At 37.2% G+C, this 18,897-nt stretch overlaps 2 protein-coding genes across 4 annotated transcripts; one reads left to right on the top strand and one right to left on the bottom strand.

Annotated features, from left to right (window-relative positions):
* Positions 1-612: 612 nt before the first annotated feature.
* Positions 613-9,602, bottom strand: spns3 (SPNS lysolipid transporter 3, sphingosine-1-phosphate (putative)). Of its 2 annotated transcripts, XM_016288504.1 has the most exons (13): positions 9,296-9,602; positions 7,643-7,877; positions 7,483-7,548; positions 6,656-6,792; positions 6,264-6,415; positions 5,672-5,738; positions 4,965-5,107; positions 4,270-4,422; positions 3,731-3,920; positions 3,171-3,236; positions 2,795-2,893; positions 2,447-2,618; positions 613-1,194 (listed from the first exon to the last, which is right to left on the bottom strand). In XM_016288504.1, the coding sequence occupies exons 2-13, from the start codon at positions 7,848-7,850 to the stop codon at positions 1,151-1,153; spliced, it is 1,497 nt and encodes a 498-aa protein (XP_016143990.1). In that variant the 5' UTR covers positions 7,851-7,877; positions 9,296-9,602; the 3' UTR covers positions 613-1,150. The 2 variants fall into 2 exon arrangements, with proteins under 2 accessions (XP_016143990.1, XP_016143998.1); XM_016288512.1 differs by lacking the exons at positions 7,643-7,877; positions 9,296-9,602 and having other exon boundaries at positions 6,656-6,779.
* A 1,123-nt stretch (positions 9,603-10,725) lies between these two features.
* On the top strand, positions 10,726-18,298 carry LOC107597432 (ubiquitin-conjugating enzyme E2 G1-like). Of its 2 annotated transcripts, none has more exons than XM_016288482.1 (6): positions 10,726-10,952; positions 13,219-13,321; positions 13,596-13,693; positions 14,940-15,118; positions 15,340-15,463; positions 16,660-18,298. In XM_016288482.1, exons 1-5 carry the CDS (start codon positions 10,907-10,909, stop codon positions 15,424-15,426), a joined length of 513 nt encoding a protein of 170 aa, XP_016143968.1. In that variant the 5' UTR covers positions 10,726-10,906; the 3' UTR covers positions 15,427-15,463; positions 16,660-18,298. The 2 variants fall into 2 exon arrangements, with proteins under 2 accessions (XP_016143968.1, XP_016143978.1); XM_016288492.1 differs by lacking the exon at positions 10,726-10,952 and adding an exon at positions 11,356-11,483.
* The last annotated feature ends 599 nt before the right edge of the window (positions 18,299-18,897 follow it).

Raw genomic sequence — 18,897 nt, 5'->3', positions numbered from 1 at the left:
CTTATTACTACAGTAATGTAACCATTTTTAAAACTTAGTTACGACTAAGTTTTTTATTGTTAAAAAATGACAGTTGGCAACATTCTGCCTTTTTGTGTGTGTGTGTGTGTGTGTGTGTGTAAACTGCTATTTTGTAAACAAATTATTGATTTGTAATTAGATACATCATAAATTTTGAACAGGTTTGAAACGCAATAGGAAACGAATAGAACAGCTGTTTTCTTGACCTCCTAAGGTTTATTCTGAGGTGCCTTATCCAACGTTGAAAATAGAAATAACCACATTTAGAAACTCTAACTACCACATTTGACACTATCTCTGTTATAGAGGATTCAGGATATTGCTCAGTAATACTCCAAAAGTGTAGGTCTAAATGTTTTGCGGTGGTTTAAACATAAGTATATTCTGCCACCTACTGTTTCTTAGGGGTATGACAGAATTCAATAGCTAGTGCATATAGAAATTTGATTGCAGGCAAGCCATGAAAATAAAAAGCATATGCATTTATTTAATAGCTTTTTTGTAAAAAAAAAAAAAAAAAAGGAAAAAGATCACCAGTACAATGACCTAAACCAGTACAATAAAAATAATAATGACATTTAAATAGCCTATTCATTTGCCACACATTTCAATTCTCAGTACACTGGAAGACTAATTTGGTACATACAGTATTTCAAGCTTTCAGTTTTAGTCCAGAGGGGGATGTTCTCCCCCTTGTTCCCCTGAGGCTCTCATTAGTAGCACACAGCTGCCAAGAGAAAAAAGCAGGACGAAAGTTTCTAATGACAAGTACATGGTATGCCGAGCTTTGTCTGCCAACATTTTGTTTAACATAAATGGGTAAAAATGACAAAACTATATCTAAAAAAGGAAAATGTGTAAGCAAGACAATGATAAGTCACAAGTGTAAGGCATTACAATTACAAAAATGTAAAAAAATTAAAAAAGAAACAATGCCTGAATTTTTTTTTCTTAGTAAGATTGCAGTCCAGTGCTTATGTGTTGTAAACTTGTACATGTTTCTCGTACAATCAAAGATTCTAAAATCCGTCCATTAATCTGTGTCTCATTTCATGCATTCACATGCGCAATCACAAGTGTCTGCTTGATGCAGAAAGCTCATCCAAGGTCTTGGTTGGTATTTAAAAGGTCACACTGACTCTGTGGATGTCTCTGGTGGTTCAGGAGCTTGTCCTGAATTGAAGAAGACGGAAAGGAAGAAAATTATTCAAATATATGTATTTATGTATCGCTATGGAGTAACATTCAAAACCAGCTCCAAGACTGCATTCTTGACAGCCTTTCATATTTCCAAACAAGTGCTTTGGACTGTGATATTATTAGATTTCGGCCCTCGATAAATCAGAAATTTGACAAGTACAGAAAGAGCTGTAGTAAACAGTATCTTCTGTTCTTTCTAAACAAAGAACCAGCAGATATGAAGACAGAGGAAGCTACTGGTGGCACTGGTTTACAACTAATCTTATTGTTTTTCCTTCTTTATAGATATAAGAGAGGAGAGGAAATCTTTATACTCAGGATTTATGAGCTTAAAACAAAGAAACGTTATGCCATAAAATTAATAAGGAATAGTTTAGATAGATTCTACACACAAGATGCTCTATGGATAATCTGAAATCATGTTTGTGCAGCTTAAGTGCTACTGTCATTAGTGCCGCCATAATTTCAATATCAAGTCATTCTTAAAATTATGTATGTTTTATTGTTAATTGTTAAAATCATTTAGCCTATATACTGTACACTGAAAGATTTTTTTAAATATTCTTTAAAAGATGTCTTGTATGCTTACCAGACCTGAAACAATAGAGTAAAAACTGAAATATTGTAAAATATTTTTAGATTAAGTAAATTAGAAATTAGATTAAATTAGAAAAATGCACACACATTTATATTTTAAACAATTCTCTCATAATCATGCCCTGTTCATATAATGCCCATTAGTGGAAAAGATCCAGCAGGACAAGAGGCCTTTGACCCAGCCTTGTATAAATATCCCATATTTTGCACCATAGATTTGGTCTTTTATACTTTGTCACTAGCTAACAGACAATATTATCTGTGCCAAGTGTGTAAACTAACAGAGGTCATAAGGTGTGTTTAGAATAAATTACAATTAATTTCACATTTAAATAAAGGTTTTATTGATTTAATCATTTAATAGCTTGATATAACCAGCTTTTGATGTCAACAATTAATCAGTAACTATGAATTGCCATGTTAAAATAAATGTCCCTTATATTTAATATTGATATCGTGTTTTTCAAATCTGCCTAGGTTTGAGCTGTGCATGCATTAAATGCCTTATATTTATTCTTTTTTAAACGTAGGTCAAATCAAACAAGTTGATTATGTCCAAGAACATACAAGTAGACACCAAGAAGAAAGACAGTTTGGACAGTCTGTAATTACAAAAGCCTGTTATTACCTGAAGCCAGCAGTTCTGCTGCTTTCCTGTCCTCTTTGATATACAGAGAGGTCATTAGGAAAAACAGGCCTCCCAGGACCCCAATGAATGGACACAGAAGAAAGCTATATTCCAGTCTACGGAAATCCCAGCTGGGAGATTCTGGATTGTACTTAAGCAGAGCATCTGAGATCTGAACAAAACACACAAAAAGTTAACAGTCCTTTTGTTTTTTAAATTACACTGTGAAAAATAATTGAACTTTGCCAAGACAACTGCTGTTTCACAAGCACTTCTGGATAGTGACGGCAAAACCTTTGACCCCACTGCTATTTTATATGAAAGTACTGTGGATTCAAATATGCTTACCGCACCAATAAGGTATGGACTTCCTGCATCTCCAAGGAGATGACAGACCATAATCTGTAAGGCCTCAGCTGTCGCTCTTCTAGTTGGCACAACGACATACTAAAAAAATAAGAATAAGATTTAAAAAATGTCTTTTACATTTTTCAACAGTTGTATTCTAATAATCACACACTTGAAAATGAAGAACAAATTATTAAACAATAGACCAGTATTCTCAACATTTCTAAAGTTCTTAAGCATAATGGTGTAACTTTTTCTTCTTTTACCATTAGCTTTATTGAATCACTTAGCAGGTCTCCACATGCTGTGCTAATTTAAAAGAGTGTGTTTCATTTCACCACTTTTTATGTTGTATTGAGAAGCGTAAACCTCTCACCAGCAGAATGTCTGCCAGAATAGCCCAGTTGAGGGACAGCAAAGTCTCTCCAATAGCAATGAATGTCTGTATTATGACAAAAATCAAACAGAGACAAATATTTAGAGACCATATCGCACCCTGATGGTTACATTGTACTATGACAGCAAATAATCTACGGTACACTGTAAACATTCAATCTATGTGCCTAAGTACATTGTTTAAGTTTAGGTCAATTAAAAGAGTATATTAATAGTTCACCCAAAAATGTACATTCTGTCTTTGTTTAATCACCCTCATGACGTTGCAACCCTGACTACTTCTTTTTTTGTGTGAGCATGCAATTAAAGTCAGCAGTGTGCAGCGTTGTTTTAAACCCTGTTGACTTTCATTGTATGGACAAAAACTGTTGAAATGTTCAGATGAATGTTCTTCTTGCTTCTTGTTTTTCACAGAAGAAAGTCAGTAATACAGACCTGAATTTTTATTTTTGGGTGAACTATTTCTTTAACATTCATGCAAATATTGAACATCACAACCTAATCCAGCCAACTGCAGGAACGTGGCTGATCCTTGCTTACGTATGTGGCTGGGATGCTGGTGGCCGCCAGGACGATGGCAATAAAAAAGCAGGGGGAGGAACTGAGCATGCCTACAGCACAGATGAGAGGGTCCGCATTGGGCACCCTGTCTCTCAGCTGCTTTGAAATGCAGGTGCCCAGAAACACTCCAACAATCCCTGTCACCACTGTGATAGCTCCAAAGATGTAACTTTCACAAGAGAAAGAAGAAACAGTGTGGTGATCAATTTCTGTCTCAGATTCTCACAGAACCTACCAGACCAGTCAAACTCATGAATACTCTCAACTCAGTTTGGAGAAATGGTGAGAAACATAATAAACAGATATACTGACAGGATTGCAAGAGCAAAAACAGCTGCACTGAGAGTATGTCTTATCTTACCAAGGAACAAGCTGATATGAACACTATCACAGAGGAAGTCTCTGCTGTTAACCAATCTTTGGCTAATCTCAGTCTACTAGTCTACTGCTAACCTCAGTGCTTTCCTTTTAAGATCTGCCCAATTATATAAAGTCAAAAGGAAAGAGACTTGCTGTACCTGTCTAAAGGGTCACAGGGCTCTTCATTGCATGGTGGTCTGAGACCCTGTGTAACCTGTGCACGAAACAGGAAGGTGGGGGTCCAGAAGGCCAGAGCCCCTGTGACAAAAGCCATAGCAGTCACGCCAAGAGAAGACCAGACAAAACTCCGACTGGAAAGGAGGCACAGATCCAAAAATAATAGTTAAAGGGATAGTTCACCCAAAAATAATAATTTACTCACCCTCATGTTGTTCCAAACCTGTATGAGTTTCTTTCTCATGCTGAACATAAAAGAAGATATTTGGAAGAATTCTGGTAATCAAACAGTTGATGGTCTTCCATATTTCTTTCCCTACTATAGAAGTACATGGGGTTTTTCTAAATTCTTCAAAATATCTTCTTTTGTGTTCAACATAAGAAAGAAACTTTTACAGGTTTGGAACAACATGAGGGTGAGTACATTTTTGGGTGAACTATTCCTTTAAGGGAGAATAAAGACAGTTACCGTTTACCACACATTATATCACATTGTGTGTTTTCAGCATTTTTATTAGTTTTTTTTTTTATTGAATAATTTTAGGCCACCCTGTGCCCACATGTTGACCACTGCCCTAGAGCATAGGAAGCTAAGCATAAACCCAAACATCATTAAAAGTGTAATGAGCACATACCAAACTGAATGAAATGGAATGGAATCTCTACAATGACTTACTTCTTCAGGAGGTACTTGATGTCCTCAATATAAGAGGTGCTTTCCATGGTTGCTCCACCTTGGTTGTCGGAGGCTCCACGAGGAGGATTAGGAATCAGAAACACCAGAAGTAGCAGACCCAGCCCTCCCAGCGCTGGATTGACCTACATCAGAACCAACACTCATACAGCCCACGTAACATTCTTTTATAAATGTAGCATTATAAATGTCTTGATTATATTAAATCAATATATGCATACATTGCAAAGCCACTAAAATAATCAGTAATGATGTACAGAATCTTGTAAATTACATTTTACTTTTAATTGAATGAATCAATAAATCAACCTAAAACTGCATTTTTGTTTAATATACTTCATTTTTTGATGTTTGAGATCAAATGATTGCTAGATCCTCTGCAATACTGCTTTGAACCCCCTGTATAAGTGCAATGTTTAAGTGAGAACAAAGCATATAAACTGCTTTAACTCTGATTCACTTTAAAGTGATTTTCTTTTAGCTTGAATGGAGCACAGTTATGCAATAGTTAGAAGGAAATCCAATTAGACCGTTAAAATATAATGCAGTACAGAGCCTACATTTAAATTGACTGAATTATAACAAGATTAACAGAATATTAAATCTAACACAGTAAAGCTGTAATAGTGCTTTCTGTTAAATGTTGTCACTCAATATACTGTATATTTAGAAAATATATATTCTCTTACCCTCAGGGCCCAACGCCAATCCTCTGTTGCAGTAGCTATAGTTGCCCCCAAAATATATCCAAGACCACTGAATAAAGAGAAAAAGGAACACATACAGTCAGAAAGAGTAAAAAAGTTTCAACAAAAGTCTTGTCATTGTAGGAAAAATTGTATACAATACCACACAAGCAAGAGTGCTGTAATTGTGATCTTATACAACAGTTCAAAAAACAAGAGGTTAATATTAAGTAACCTACACTGACACATTTTTGCCATTTACTTTGTCTATTTTTGAAACGGCAAAGAAATTAGTTCCAAACAAAGCTACAGATTTATCATTCCACATCTCAGAGCAGCGGAATTTTGAACAAATCAGCTGAGTAAATGAAATGCTTGTTTCGTTCCTAAATGAATCAGAGTTTTTGAATTAATGGTTTAAATAAACGAGTCAATGACATTCATTTGCCGAAATAACCTGCAGAAAAAGTCACTGAAAAATCCCCACCACTAAAGCACAGACTCGCAGTCTGTCTGGAACACAGAGAAGCAGAGTCATACAAACAGTGAAAAGTCTGAATAAGTTTGTATATGTATCTTGCAGTAAGGCCTTCACCTTCCGACTGGTATGAAGATGTAGAAGAAGGAGATCATGAGTGTTCTCTTAGTGCCAGTGAACAAGTCACCAATGATAGTAGGAGCTATGGTGGAGTAACTGGCTTCTCCTGTCCCAACTAAGGCCCTCGTCAAGACCAGAACCCAGAAGTGCTGTGGTAAGAGTAAAGACAGATATTGTATGTAACTTAAAACAAAATTAATTTCTGTTCTTAAAATTTTAACACTGTTAAATTTAATTTAATTTACTGTTATATAAAATATAGTATAATATAATATATGATAGTAAAAAAAAAGATATTGGTCAAAAGTGTAGGTACAAGTTTAAACATATCATTAACATTGTGAGACTACAAAGATTAAACTGTAAATCCATACTTTAAAGTACTCTACCGTTTGTTTGACAAAAGAGCTGCCCAATGTTGTGACGATCCACACAATCAGCCCAACGATCATGATAAGCTTCCTGTCATAGCGATCACCGAGGTAACCAAAAACTGGTGCCAAGAACATAAAGCTACAGATAAAAACTGTGAATATGTTAATACATGGTTGATGGCAAAGATGCACTTCAGTTCAAAGTTTTGGTGCTTTTTTAAATGTTTTTGAAAGATGTCTCTTATGCTCATCAAGGTCATCAGTAATATTTTGAAATACTATTACATTATTTAAAATAACTGATTACTATTTGAATATATTTTAACATGTAATTTATTCCTATGGCAAAGCTGAATTTTTAGCAGCCATTACGCCAGTATTCAGTGTCACATGATCCTTTAGAACTCATTCTAATATGCTGATCTGGTGCTCAAGAAACATTTCTTATTATCACCAATTTTGAAAACAGTTGTGCTGCTTAATATTTTATTGTGGAAACGTTTTACCAGGATACTTTTGAAAAACATTTATTTTTTACTGTCACTTCTGTGATAAATTTAATGCATCTTTGATGAAACAAAAGTAATATATATATATATATATATGTGTGTGTGTGTATATACTGTATATATATATACACACACAATTGCATCATTTACACATACAAATTTATTTGTGTTTTACGTAATTCTGAGCATGTTACTAAAATTACAGAAAAAGACCTATTAGTTCATCTCCAACGAGGAATTACTCTTGTAAAATCCTGTAGTACAATGTTCTCTTTCTTTTTTCTTTTTTTTACTGTACTGTCAGTGCAATGTACTACAAACTCAAACTGATACCTGTCTGCAGGAGGCCAGATGTGCTGTCAGGGATTCCAAAGTAATTCTGGATGCTAAGCAGCACACCTGGAATAAAACCAGAGCAACGTCTGTCTCTCTTTATAATGACTTTTTCTGTGAACCATCCCACTTGATATGACTTTGATGATGGTGTGCTCACCTGCTATAGTATAACGGTCCATATAGTTGAGGAGATTAATATAGCAGAGCACTGCCACTGCGATATAGGAGCGTTTCTGAGAGATGACGGTTGTCTGCATGGAGGATGCATCACTGTCTGGTTGCTCTGAGCTCATGGAGCCATAACGTACAGTTATGTTTGAGCGGAGGCTCGAGCGGTTTCTTGGTCTGTGTTGGTTGGAGGTCATGATGCCCACTGTATCAATTTTTTGCCTCTATAAAAAGAACAATAACTTGTAAGCACATCCCAGATGGTAAAGTGCCCAAACATTGTGATTTTCAAGTCCTCTTGCACTGATGAATGCTTTATAAACTCTGGCATAAACCTCACATGGCTTTCATGTGATTCCAGGACACTGGACAATGTTTAGGTATCCACAGCAACTAGGAAAAGCACAGGCCTGGAGTGTAATCACAATCACTGAACACAGCTAGTGACAAATGCCTTATATGGAGATGAATGCTCAGCAGAATTTTATCAAATAATTAGTTTTGCTGGATTGGGAAAACGTAGCTTGTATTTCATGCAAATTATGTAGAACCAAGTGTCTGAAGTTGATGTCTAGAAGACGTTTGTGCTTGCCTTACCCAGTGAGGCTATTTCTTTGATAACAGTGTTGCTAACCTATTAGCTTGCTACCATTTTAAGTCCTGATGCCATTGTGCTTATTTGTCACTACTAAGTTTTGGTTTGACTAAATTTGACTGATTTATAGGCCATTTTGTGCGTTTGTGTGCAAAGTAAAACTGTGATTAAACTTCCTGAATAAATGGGTCAGGAAACCAAGGCCATGATGAAAAATTTGATTTAGAGTTATAATGGATAATGGTGAACAGAAGCTTTTATGTGATGATTTAAAATATACAACCAAATGCAGAGGGAAAAAAGATTCCTAACCTGATTCTACACCATTTTCTATTGTATTCTTTTCTTGTATGCTGTGAAAATACTATAAGAAGCATCAGTGTTAAAGGGACTGCCACAACATTTCCTGAGGATATGGTGCGAGCTACTTGTCATTTTATTCATGACCTCTTAGTTTCTGTATTACAGAAGAGAATAACCTTTTTGAGAATGGAAGGTTGACAGCAAGTTGTTATCTCAAAGTTGGTTGTGATCTTACTAGTCGCACTCAGCAACCCGTCTTGTTACTCTCACAACCCACAAGCTGATGCCATTTCAGAAACAGCACTTTTACCACAGGAAGATCGTCTTGTATATATTTATTTTATGGCCAACATCTTTAGCCTGAAGTAATATTAATATGTTTTATTGTGTTATATTAAGAAGTTATATTGTCTGTGAAGAAAGATAGATTAAGCTTCCTTTTAGTGGTAGTCTGAACAGACTATACGTCCAAATGGGTATCATTAGATGAGTTCGGGTCAGGACTAAGTTCCTCAGCGGACTGCCAACAATGCCACTGTTGTGATGATTAGCTGCATGACTGCAACAGGACAATGCCATATGATTGTTCAGCTTTGAATCTAGAATGCAACCAGTCTTTTAGACACCGAGGTTATGGTATATTTAAGTTTTCAAACTTTTTTGTGCAGTAATTAAGATTGAACATTTCATTAGAAGATCATTTTCTCTTGACAGTCTCAATAATTTAAACATAAAGTTACTTACATTTTAGTTGATGTGCCCCAATGCCCAGTGCCACTCTAATCTATGTTTTCTTTATTTTTTCTTCCTTTTTCTTTCTTTTGCTGTGTTTGTTGAGATGTCACTTGTAGAAACAGAAAGGCATTCCTCTGTGAATACAGCACACTGCAGGGTTATCAAGTTAGAATCAAGCCCTGCCTCCTTTTCTCTGGTCACAGGCAGCAGTGCTGTTCCTCCTTGTTTTGCAATAGACCACAGACCAGTAGATTTTCATCTTCATGCTCACTTCATGCTTTCTGCTTCACACTGTTACCCAGATCTGCCGGGGCTTTTGGCATTATGTTTCACAGTAATGTTCTGAACACCAGGACAAAGGTCTGACAAACAAAGCTGCCAGAAAATTTGGTCATTCTTGGGAAATAATCTGCCTGACAACTTCTCTAAAAAACAAAGCCACTGTATATACATTGTACCATATGTAACAGGATACTGGCCTACGTATTCTCTTAGACCACATTCTGAGAGTCATTGCATGCATTTGTGTACAATGAGCACAGTGACCTGCCACCCAATCGTTCCTGTATTGCTGATTTCAATGAATGATTAACTGATGTCATGAATAAAGTAAAAAAGTAGGTTGTGGTATATGCATTCAGCAATGTGGGTTACCATTGTAATAAAGGTTTTGTAAAATTACATATCAGCCAATCAATAATTCAGCAACATAGAGCTGAAACCCTGCTGAAACAAACAGTCACTGTCCAGAAAATCTTGTAATTTGTAGTAAATGTCACTTATTACATCATACCTGTAGAAATTTAGTATTCAAATATTAAACGGATAGTTCACCCCAAAATTTAAATCCTGTCATAATTTATTCACCCTCAAGTTGTTTCAACCCTGTATACGTTTATTTATTCTGTTAAACACGAAAGAAGATATTTTGAAGAATTTTATTTTTTCCCCCATACTATGGAAGTCAATGGGGACCATCAACTGTTTGGTTACCAGAAAAAGAGTTCAACAGAAAAAAGAAACTCACACAGGTGTGGAATATCTTGAGGGAGAGTAAATAATGAAAGAATTTTCACTTTTGGGCGAACTATCCCTTTAAACTAGATTTATTATTTACTGTCACCTAGTGGTTAAATGACATTGCGCTTTACATAAAATCAAAAAAATTTCACTGAAACTGGCACTTGCAAAAACTAAGAACAAATAAAAAAAATGCCTAAACATAAACTAATTACAGCAGTAAGCTATAATGAGCATATAAAAATATGCACACAGTTAATGATTTTCCTTTTATCGTTTTCTGCGTGAATTTGTCAACAATGTTGTTGTTGACTTAACAACATTCTGGAGTGCTTACACATAATCCCGCAGTCAAAGCCATACTGTTTGTTATAAATAAGTGTATGTGTTTAAGACATGCGCGAATCCTCCGCCCATAAAGTACCCCTGGAGCGCTCTCTCCTCGCGGCCTCACGGAGAGCAGCAGAGCGCGTGCGCACATCGGAGCAGAATGTTGAGCAAAACGGAGTAGAGCAGAAACGGAAAGACGCGCAAGCAAATAAACATATTTTTCTTTAGCGAAGTGAACGACTGTCGACCTAGAATATAACTTATAAAAACATGACGGAGCCCCAGTCAGCACTGTTACTCAGGAGACAGCTAGCAGGTAATTTTTGAAAGGCTGTTGGCAAGACCAGGCTAACAAACCGGTGAACATTTAGCCTGCCAATGCAGTCGAGACGGAGGTGTTAGCCGTTAGCTTAGCTGCTAACGATCGCTGAATTTATCTGAACGCATTCGTTAGAGAGTTAGCAGCTAAAATACCCGGCTAAAGGCTAACTCTGCCGTCTTTTGTTATTTTTAAAAGCATTTTTTGGTACGTCTAACGATTGAATATGAATCTGTGAACCGTGAAGATATAATTAAAATAACAATACGCGTGCATTCTTTTGATTTCACTCAGTTTGATGTTGTAAATGTATAAAAGTCGGGCATTTTCGTCCGTATCACACCGGCGGCGCCGTTCGCAGGCGGCTAGCCAGTGTTTTGACATCTGTGTCCGGACGCAGTTTACACAGGCGCACCAGCAGTCTGTATATCGTCTCGTTAACGCAGAGAATCTCTGTCATTGGCCCCGTTTTCGTTCACCGTCTTATCATGGTCCGTAGAATCAAAATTGTTATCACAAGGCGCAAAGGTGAGATTTCTAAGCCGTACATTGTGTGCCATTTCCCCGCAGCGGGGTGATCAAATTCCTTTGTTTTTCTAGGCTGGCTAACAGGCTAAGCTAACAAATTGATGGCTTCTGTTTGAACACCAGCTCACCGGTACAGCGAGAACTAGACACCCCCAGTCCAACTGTACTGTCGTAATACATGTGCATACGCGTATAACACCAACCTCATTCTTTGTTTATGGTGATATACTTAACATGCTGTTATTAGAGTCGTTGTTAGTTTGTTTCTCCCGTTCTTTGTCCAGTACACGCTGAGCAACATGATCCGTGAGTGTCAGCTTTACTCAGCTCAAGCCAGAGGATTTCTCCACTGGGCCCCATTTGCGCAGTGCAGCCAGTGAAGTGAATTAGTTGCAATGGGGTCAAACTAAGCAGATTACGTGAGTTTTCTTGGTTTAAACTTGATGTACATGTCAGACCATGTTTAAAAATGTTAGATCCAGTTCATGACAGCTGTCTCTTTGCGGCATGGACAGCTCAAGCACCCCCCCCAAAATTACTCATCTTACACATGCATGGAGGCAGCTCGCCTATTTCTTTCCAAGAGTCAACAGAGTGAGCTGCACCCCGGGCCTGTCATGGTGTCTGGTTCTGCGGTGGCCTTGTGGCTGATTGACTGATTCAGGGGATCAGGGCTGTTTTGGTTGTCTCCTTTCAGCAGGACCAGCATGGTGAACTCATCGGCCTTGTTCTAAACTCAGCGAACCCTCTGAGGGAACAAAAGCCTCACAACATCCATTTATGCTGGATTGTAAAGATACGGGCCAGGAAAATGTTGGCACAACTTGTGAGATCTTAACTTCGTAAGTCGAAAGTGAAGGCCTGTTCACACCAAGAACGATAACTATACAAGTGTCCGCAATAATGTTTTGTTAATTACAAGTGCACACTGCAGTTATGCCATCTGCCACTTTAAATGCTCAAGCTCTTTAAATTGGGGTTGATTCTGATTGGTTGTCAATGTTTATATTATGCATCAGCTGGAAAAATTGTTTTGAAAGTGATTCCAGTGATATTGTTTCACTGTCATTGTGGTTGTGATGTGGATTTATTCTTATAGAACTGCAACGTTTGCTAAAACTTTATAGTTATTGTCATTGGTGTGACAGGCTCTTTAGAGTAATTGTGCGACTTTGCAGTAAAAACATGAATCAGTGCTTTAGCATTGAGATTAGGTTTGTTGTAAATGTGGTTTAAATTGAGTTATTTAATAAGAGCCAAACGGCAGTAAAAGACTGTCTTGTCCTGTTGTGTTGCAGAGTAGAGGCGCTTAGTAAGAATACAAGACTGTCTTAATGATTCATGTGCTCATAAAAGTGACACATCTATATGACTGGATCACCCAGCTGTCAGCTTGTTTTTGTCAACAAGGTGGTCCAGTGATTTTGTTTTGCTCTCTCTTGTAGAACACAGATGTTCAGACAGAACGTCTGAGACTACAGGCACTGATAGGCCAATGTTCTTTGGCTTCAGGCTCAGATGATCTGATAACAAAAAGGCAAATTGGTTATTTCTTGTCTGAAATGCTGCACAGATGCAAAAAACGTTTTGATTTTGCAACCGTGGTTGTAGGGCGTACTGTCAACACCCATGTGAATCCAAAAATGCCCCATTTTGACCTGAAATGTCACATTTGTTTTTCCCTCTGTCATATAAAATGGCTAATCAGTATCTTCATGTCCTATTTTCCTGACAGAACTGAATAAAAATCCTGTGGAAGGTTTCTCAGCCGGTTTGATAGATGATAATGATCTCTACAGATGGGAAGTGCTAATAATCGGCCCTCCTGATACACTTTTGTAAGTGTTTTTGTTTTCTTATTAAATGCGATGTCACATAATTCCATAATACACATAAGTGTTATGAGCTATGAGTTAAAGGATGAGTGCAGTTATTCAGAATTCAATTTTTGTGTTACTTGGAAAAAAGTGAGTAAATAATGGCAGAATTTGAATTTAATCACTTTCAATAGTTATATGCAAAACATTTTAATACGTTGCATCCAATGATTGTACCACCACAATATTACTGCTTAATAACACTAAGCCTGCTATGTTTTTTTTCTGTTTATAGTGAGGGTGGTGTTTTTAAAGCCCATCTTACGTTTCCCAAAGACTATCCTCTCAGGCCTCCTAAAATGAAGTTCATAACAGAAATATGGCATCCAAATGGTAAGTATGGGTTCATCACACTTGGTCCTTTACATTTTTATTTTTTTTTCAGATCAGTATTCATCAACCATGTTTGTAAAAAAAAAAAAATAAATAAAAACTTTCAGCTGAAGCTGTTTTGTTTGCAGATTTCCGCTGAATTTAAACATCCATTATTCTTTAAAGGGGTCATATGATGCTGCTAGAAAGAACATTATTTTGTGTATTTGGTGTAATGAAATGTTTATGCGGTTTAAGGTTAAAAACCACATTATTTTCCACATACTGTACGTTATTGTTTCTCCTCTATGCCCCGCCTTTCTGAAACGCGTACATTTTTACAAAGCTCATCGCTCTGAAAAGCGAGGTGTGCTCTGATTGGCCAGCTATCCAGTGCATTGTGATTGGCCGAATACCTCAAGCGTGTGATGGAAATGTTACATCCCTTACCATATTGTGATGCCTGCGGCGACCACATGTGACGACCCCGGGCTGGACTCCGCTTCGTCCACGGTGAAAGCCGATCCGGCGATCCACAGCGCGAAGTTGATGTATTCCCTCAGCGACCAGCACGGATCAGCTCCAGGCATGACGAAGCAGATATCGTCTTCTTTTGGAAGACCAAACAAAGTAGTTTCGCTTTCACAACGAAGCACACAGCGCCTTCACGACATGGCGGCGGCGGCGGCAACAATACTACAGCCAGAATAAAAGTTACGCCTTTCTTTGCGTGAACATTTGGGCGGCGCTATGCAAATCTTCCCAGATAGTGACGTAGGTATGTGGGGGCGTGTTAGAACGAGCCGTTTTAGGTAGGCGTGGCTGACTCTTAACTTTTATAAAGAATATCTCTTTGGATTTGAGACTTTAGTCTTTGCAACTTTACAGATCTTCTATATGCACCAAGAGCTTGTAACACTCCAAAGAGAAAGGAAAATTGAAGTCGCATCATATGACCCCTTTAAGCTGCACTCACTAATTTTTTTGCTAATTGAGAATGCAGCTTGCTTGGACTTACACGAACATCTAACATTGTGAATTGAGCCTCATAAAATTATGGTGTAAACCTTTAAAATTATGCACATTCCCGGCAACTATTTTGTGTGTTATTGTTAGCCATTTATTGGTGGTAATTTAATGCTATCAGCCACCATATTTATGATTTTCAGTGGTCTATTAAATTAAATGCTACCGCAAAAGTGGTTAATTGTAAAGCTCCGTAATAACTGACATCAAATCTCATGTCTTCTCTCTGTATTGTTTGCAGTTGACAAAAATGGTGATGTTTGTATTTCGATATTGCATGAGCCGGGGGAGGATAAATACGGCTATGAAAAACCAGAAGAGCGCTGGCTCCCCATTCACACCGTAGAGACCATCATGATTAGCGTCATCTCAATGCTTGCTGACCCCAATGGAGATTCCCCTGCCAATGTTGATGCAGCAGTAAGTCTAATGCTAACTTGTTGAACCTACTGAACTTGACTGACTATAGATGTTTATCAGTAGATATTTAATAAATAATTTGCTTCATGTTCCATCGTGTGCACTTTAGCTGAATGTGATGCTGTACTTTTCACTATACCTTTCCTCATAAATGAGATGTTACATTTCACCTTTATTTTTACATGTGTATTACTTTTTTTTTTATCTGTTTAATATTTCAGAAAGAGTGGAGGGAAGACAGACATGGTGAATTCAAAAGAAAAGTTGCCCGCTGTGTAAGAAAGAGCCAAGAGACTGCCTTCGAGTGATATTCATCTAGCAGCTTGTAGCTTCACTATTTTCAGGGTAAGCAAGTGGACTTTTACCGTTTAATTTTACTGCCAAAGTCTTGTGACCGTTTTTTTCCTTCTCCCCCAACTTGACTGACTGACAGACAACTCCCAAACACAGAGCCAGAAAATGCAAAGACCCATTATTGCAGGCTTTAAAGCCACCCCTTAGCTGAATGGGTTATCTTTTTTATCCTTGACGAATGGTGGCAGTTATCCACCTTCAGACTGGATGTGGTCACAGAGTAGATCTACAGGCTTTTTATGTTGATTTGCATGATTTTACATGATTTTATTACCATGTTGATTTTTAAAGAAATTGTAAATGATGCATTAAAATGTATCTGCATGTGAAAGTTATAGAAAGTCAGGAAAATATTACTGACACTTGTAAAGGATTAAAATAAGACAATTTTTAAATTGCTTCACCTTACCATACAGGGCTAATCCCCTCAGAATAGAGCTTTTGTCAGTCTGAGTTCTGCCATAGTAATCGTGCGAGCTAACCTGTTATAACAAGTTCCCAAAGCTTGTTCAAAATGGAGGTTCAGTTGTAAGATGTTAGGTAACATTAGTGTCTCTGTTGTCTGCTTAGACTGTCTTAGGTAAGCTATAGACCCTATAGACCTCTCAGGGCTTATGAAATGTTTGCACTGTTTGCCTCTTATTTACACAGTGGCAGTATCCTTTAAAATGGTATGCATATAGTTTGGGGTTGGTAGGAAAAGTTGTCTCTTTCTCACCAAGGCTGCATTTATTTAATTGAAAATACAGTAAAAACATTATATTTTTAAATGTAATTTATGGCAAAGCAGAATTTTCATCAGCCATTATTCCAGTCTTCAGTGTCCTGTCTCCTTCAGAAATAATTTTAATATCATTCTAATATGCTGATCTGGTATTTAACAATAAGAACATTTCTTATTAAAACAGTTCTTTCTTTTGATCTATATAGGATATCCTTGCTAAATAAGAAAATTAATTTCTTAAAAAAAAAAAAATTGTGCTGGCCCCAAACATGGTAGTGTTAAAAAAAAAAGTAGTATGTTTAAAATTGAAAAAATAAATAAAAAAACTACTGATCTGTATCACTTTTTTAGCCTTCAGGTTTTAAAGGCTTTACATATCTAAAGGTCTATAGTTAGTCTGGCATTTGGTTTATGTTCTGACATTTTGTTATAATATCTCTAATATCTCTTTTGTCTTTCACAGGTCTCCAGTTGAGAAACAACATGGCACTTTCTTGCACTCTACCAACTGGTTTTCATTGAATGTTGGCAGTAACAGACTGGCATTAATAGGCTGCAATAGAACATAAGGCCATCACAGATGCTGACAGAACACGCCAAGCAAGTGCCAACAAAAAAAGAGAAAGAAACCTAAACAATTATGCTCTTTTTTTTTTTTCTTCTTTTTTTTCCCCCCAAGTCTATGAACTGATACAACTTTTCAGGAAGAGATTGTAAAGATGTGTACATAGCACAGACATAAAAACCGGATAATATATAATAACTTGTTCCTGTCCATCCAGCAAGACTTGGTACCAAATAAAATAGCAGTTCTGTAGTTAGAGTGTGACATCATGTAAAGTTCTTGAAGACTATAGTTCGCCTCCCCCTCTGGCTGCCGCACATCTAGTGTGCATCAGATCTGTTACAGGTGCAAGTGGCCTGCCCTGATGTACCCACTTGTCAGTTTGAACAAAAGTCTGCTTTGGCATTTCTCACTCGATCCAGTTTTAGGTTGGGGAAGGCAGGGGTAAGCTATCGATAGGATTCAAAGCATGCTCGTCATGATGGAAGGCTTTCTCAATCGGGACACTTCAGGTAAAATAGCTGTAAAGCACGGTCATTTTCTTATTAATTCGGGGTCATGAAGGTACTTCTCTGATTTGGTTTTAAATGGGGTGGGTGGGGCGGGCGGGCGGGGGAGTGCTCTTATCTCGGCTGAAAGGATAACTGCATTCTGAGCGTCAGGTTCTCATCTTTTCTCTTTTGTCGTCCATTTGAGGCAGGGAGGCAATGGCAAGGAAACCCATCAGATGTGATTTTTCTTTTTTCTGCATGTTTTAATTTCTCTTTTGTTTTCAAAAGTGCCTCCAGTTTAAACCACTTGGCTTGTTATGTGCCCTGCATCAAACAGGAGCTAAAGGGAGGAACATGTTTAAGAACTGCTCAACATGCTGTCAAGCTTGTGTGAATGTGAGGTTTTTTCATAACCCTTGTACCAGCATTCTGAATTATTTTGGTGTAGCAATAACTGCTTTGCCCACATTATGTGTGGACATCTTAAAATTGGATATTGGTATGCGATTTCTAGTAAAGATTCTCCCTTGTGTTTTTTTTTTGGGGGGGGGGGGCTTAACACCTCTTTTGTGTGGTTTCTTTGATCGGTTTCTTAGCCATGCTTTAAATGTAGATTTCTTGCAAACAGTTTCTGGGATTTCAGATGAGGTGTGTGAGTGCGTATGTTTAAGGGCGATTGAGCAGAGAGGTGTGCGTGTGCGTGCGCATGACTGTATCCCAGTCTCTCTCCTCCCACAATCTTTAATTCTCTGGTTAATTTTATTCTGGCTCCGACAGACTACTGCAGTTCTTTTGCCTAATGTACAAAGACAAAATACCGATGTATATTTTTCATGTTATGGAAATTGTCACCTCTAGTGAGTTCTTCTAAAATATAATTTTTTTCCAATACTTGTTTGAGTGTGCTGTCCGTGTTTAAAGTGTTGTCACAAACTTGAAAATATGAAATTCATCAATACCAGCGTAACTACAAATGTATGTGCTTTTTATTAAGGTTATTCTCCTCAAAACATGACAATTTTACATAAACCATTGGCTGAAAAGTGTATCTACTGTTCTGTAGTTTTTAAGACTTTTTTGTTCTGTATAGCTTTATTTTTATTTGTTATAGCAGTTTTAGTACTAGAATTTATTTATGAGGTAGATGCCAAGGCAACATTTGTAATTTCTTGTAGGTAATTTATCTCTTTTTTTTTTTTTTTTTTTTTTTTTCTCAATTAGTTTCAATTTCACAAAGGTTTTTAATAGTTTTATAAAACAATAACAACATTGGCTAGGACAATATTGCTTGGCTGTCATAAAGCCAACTGAATTTAAGAAAATGTGCATTTGAATGTGCAACAGATGCCACCCTCGGTGGTGTAAGTGTCATGTAGTTGTACTGAGACTTTTATACAACCGATTAGGCCCTATTTTTAGAAAGGGTTTTGGAGATGTGAGCCAAAGAGGGCATTTATCTCAGTATAATTCCTTATCCTTAATGTCTCTGGAACAATCATGAGGAACACGTTGGCTTTTGGTCAAAATAAAACTTAAATAAGAGTGCATATTAAAAGACCCCATGTACAGTTAGTTTATTTGGCACACAGACTTGCACATTATGTAAACTGTCATTGATAATACACTTTACAAACGTAATGTGTGT

The sequence above is a fragment of the Sinocyclocheilus grahami genome, unplaced genomic scaffold (genome assembly GCF_001515645.1).
Source record: "Sinocyclocheilus grahami isolate Dianchi unplaced genomic scaffold, SAMN03320097.WGS_v1.1 scaffold12.1, whole genome shotgun sequence".
NCBI classification, from domain to species: Eukaryota; Metazoa; Chordata; class Actinopteri; order Cypriniformes; family Cyprinidae; genus Sinocyclocheilus; species Sinocyclocheilus grahami.
The sequence above is the reverse complement of the archived record's forward strand: the minus strand, read 5'-3'. Positions and strand labels throughout refer to the sequence as shown.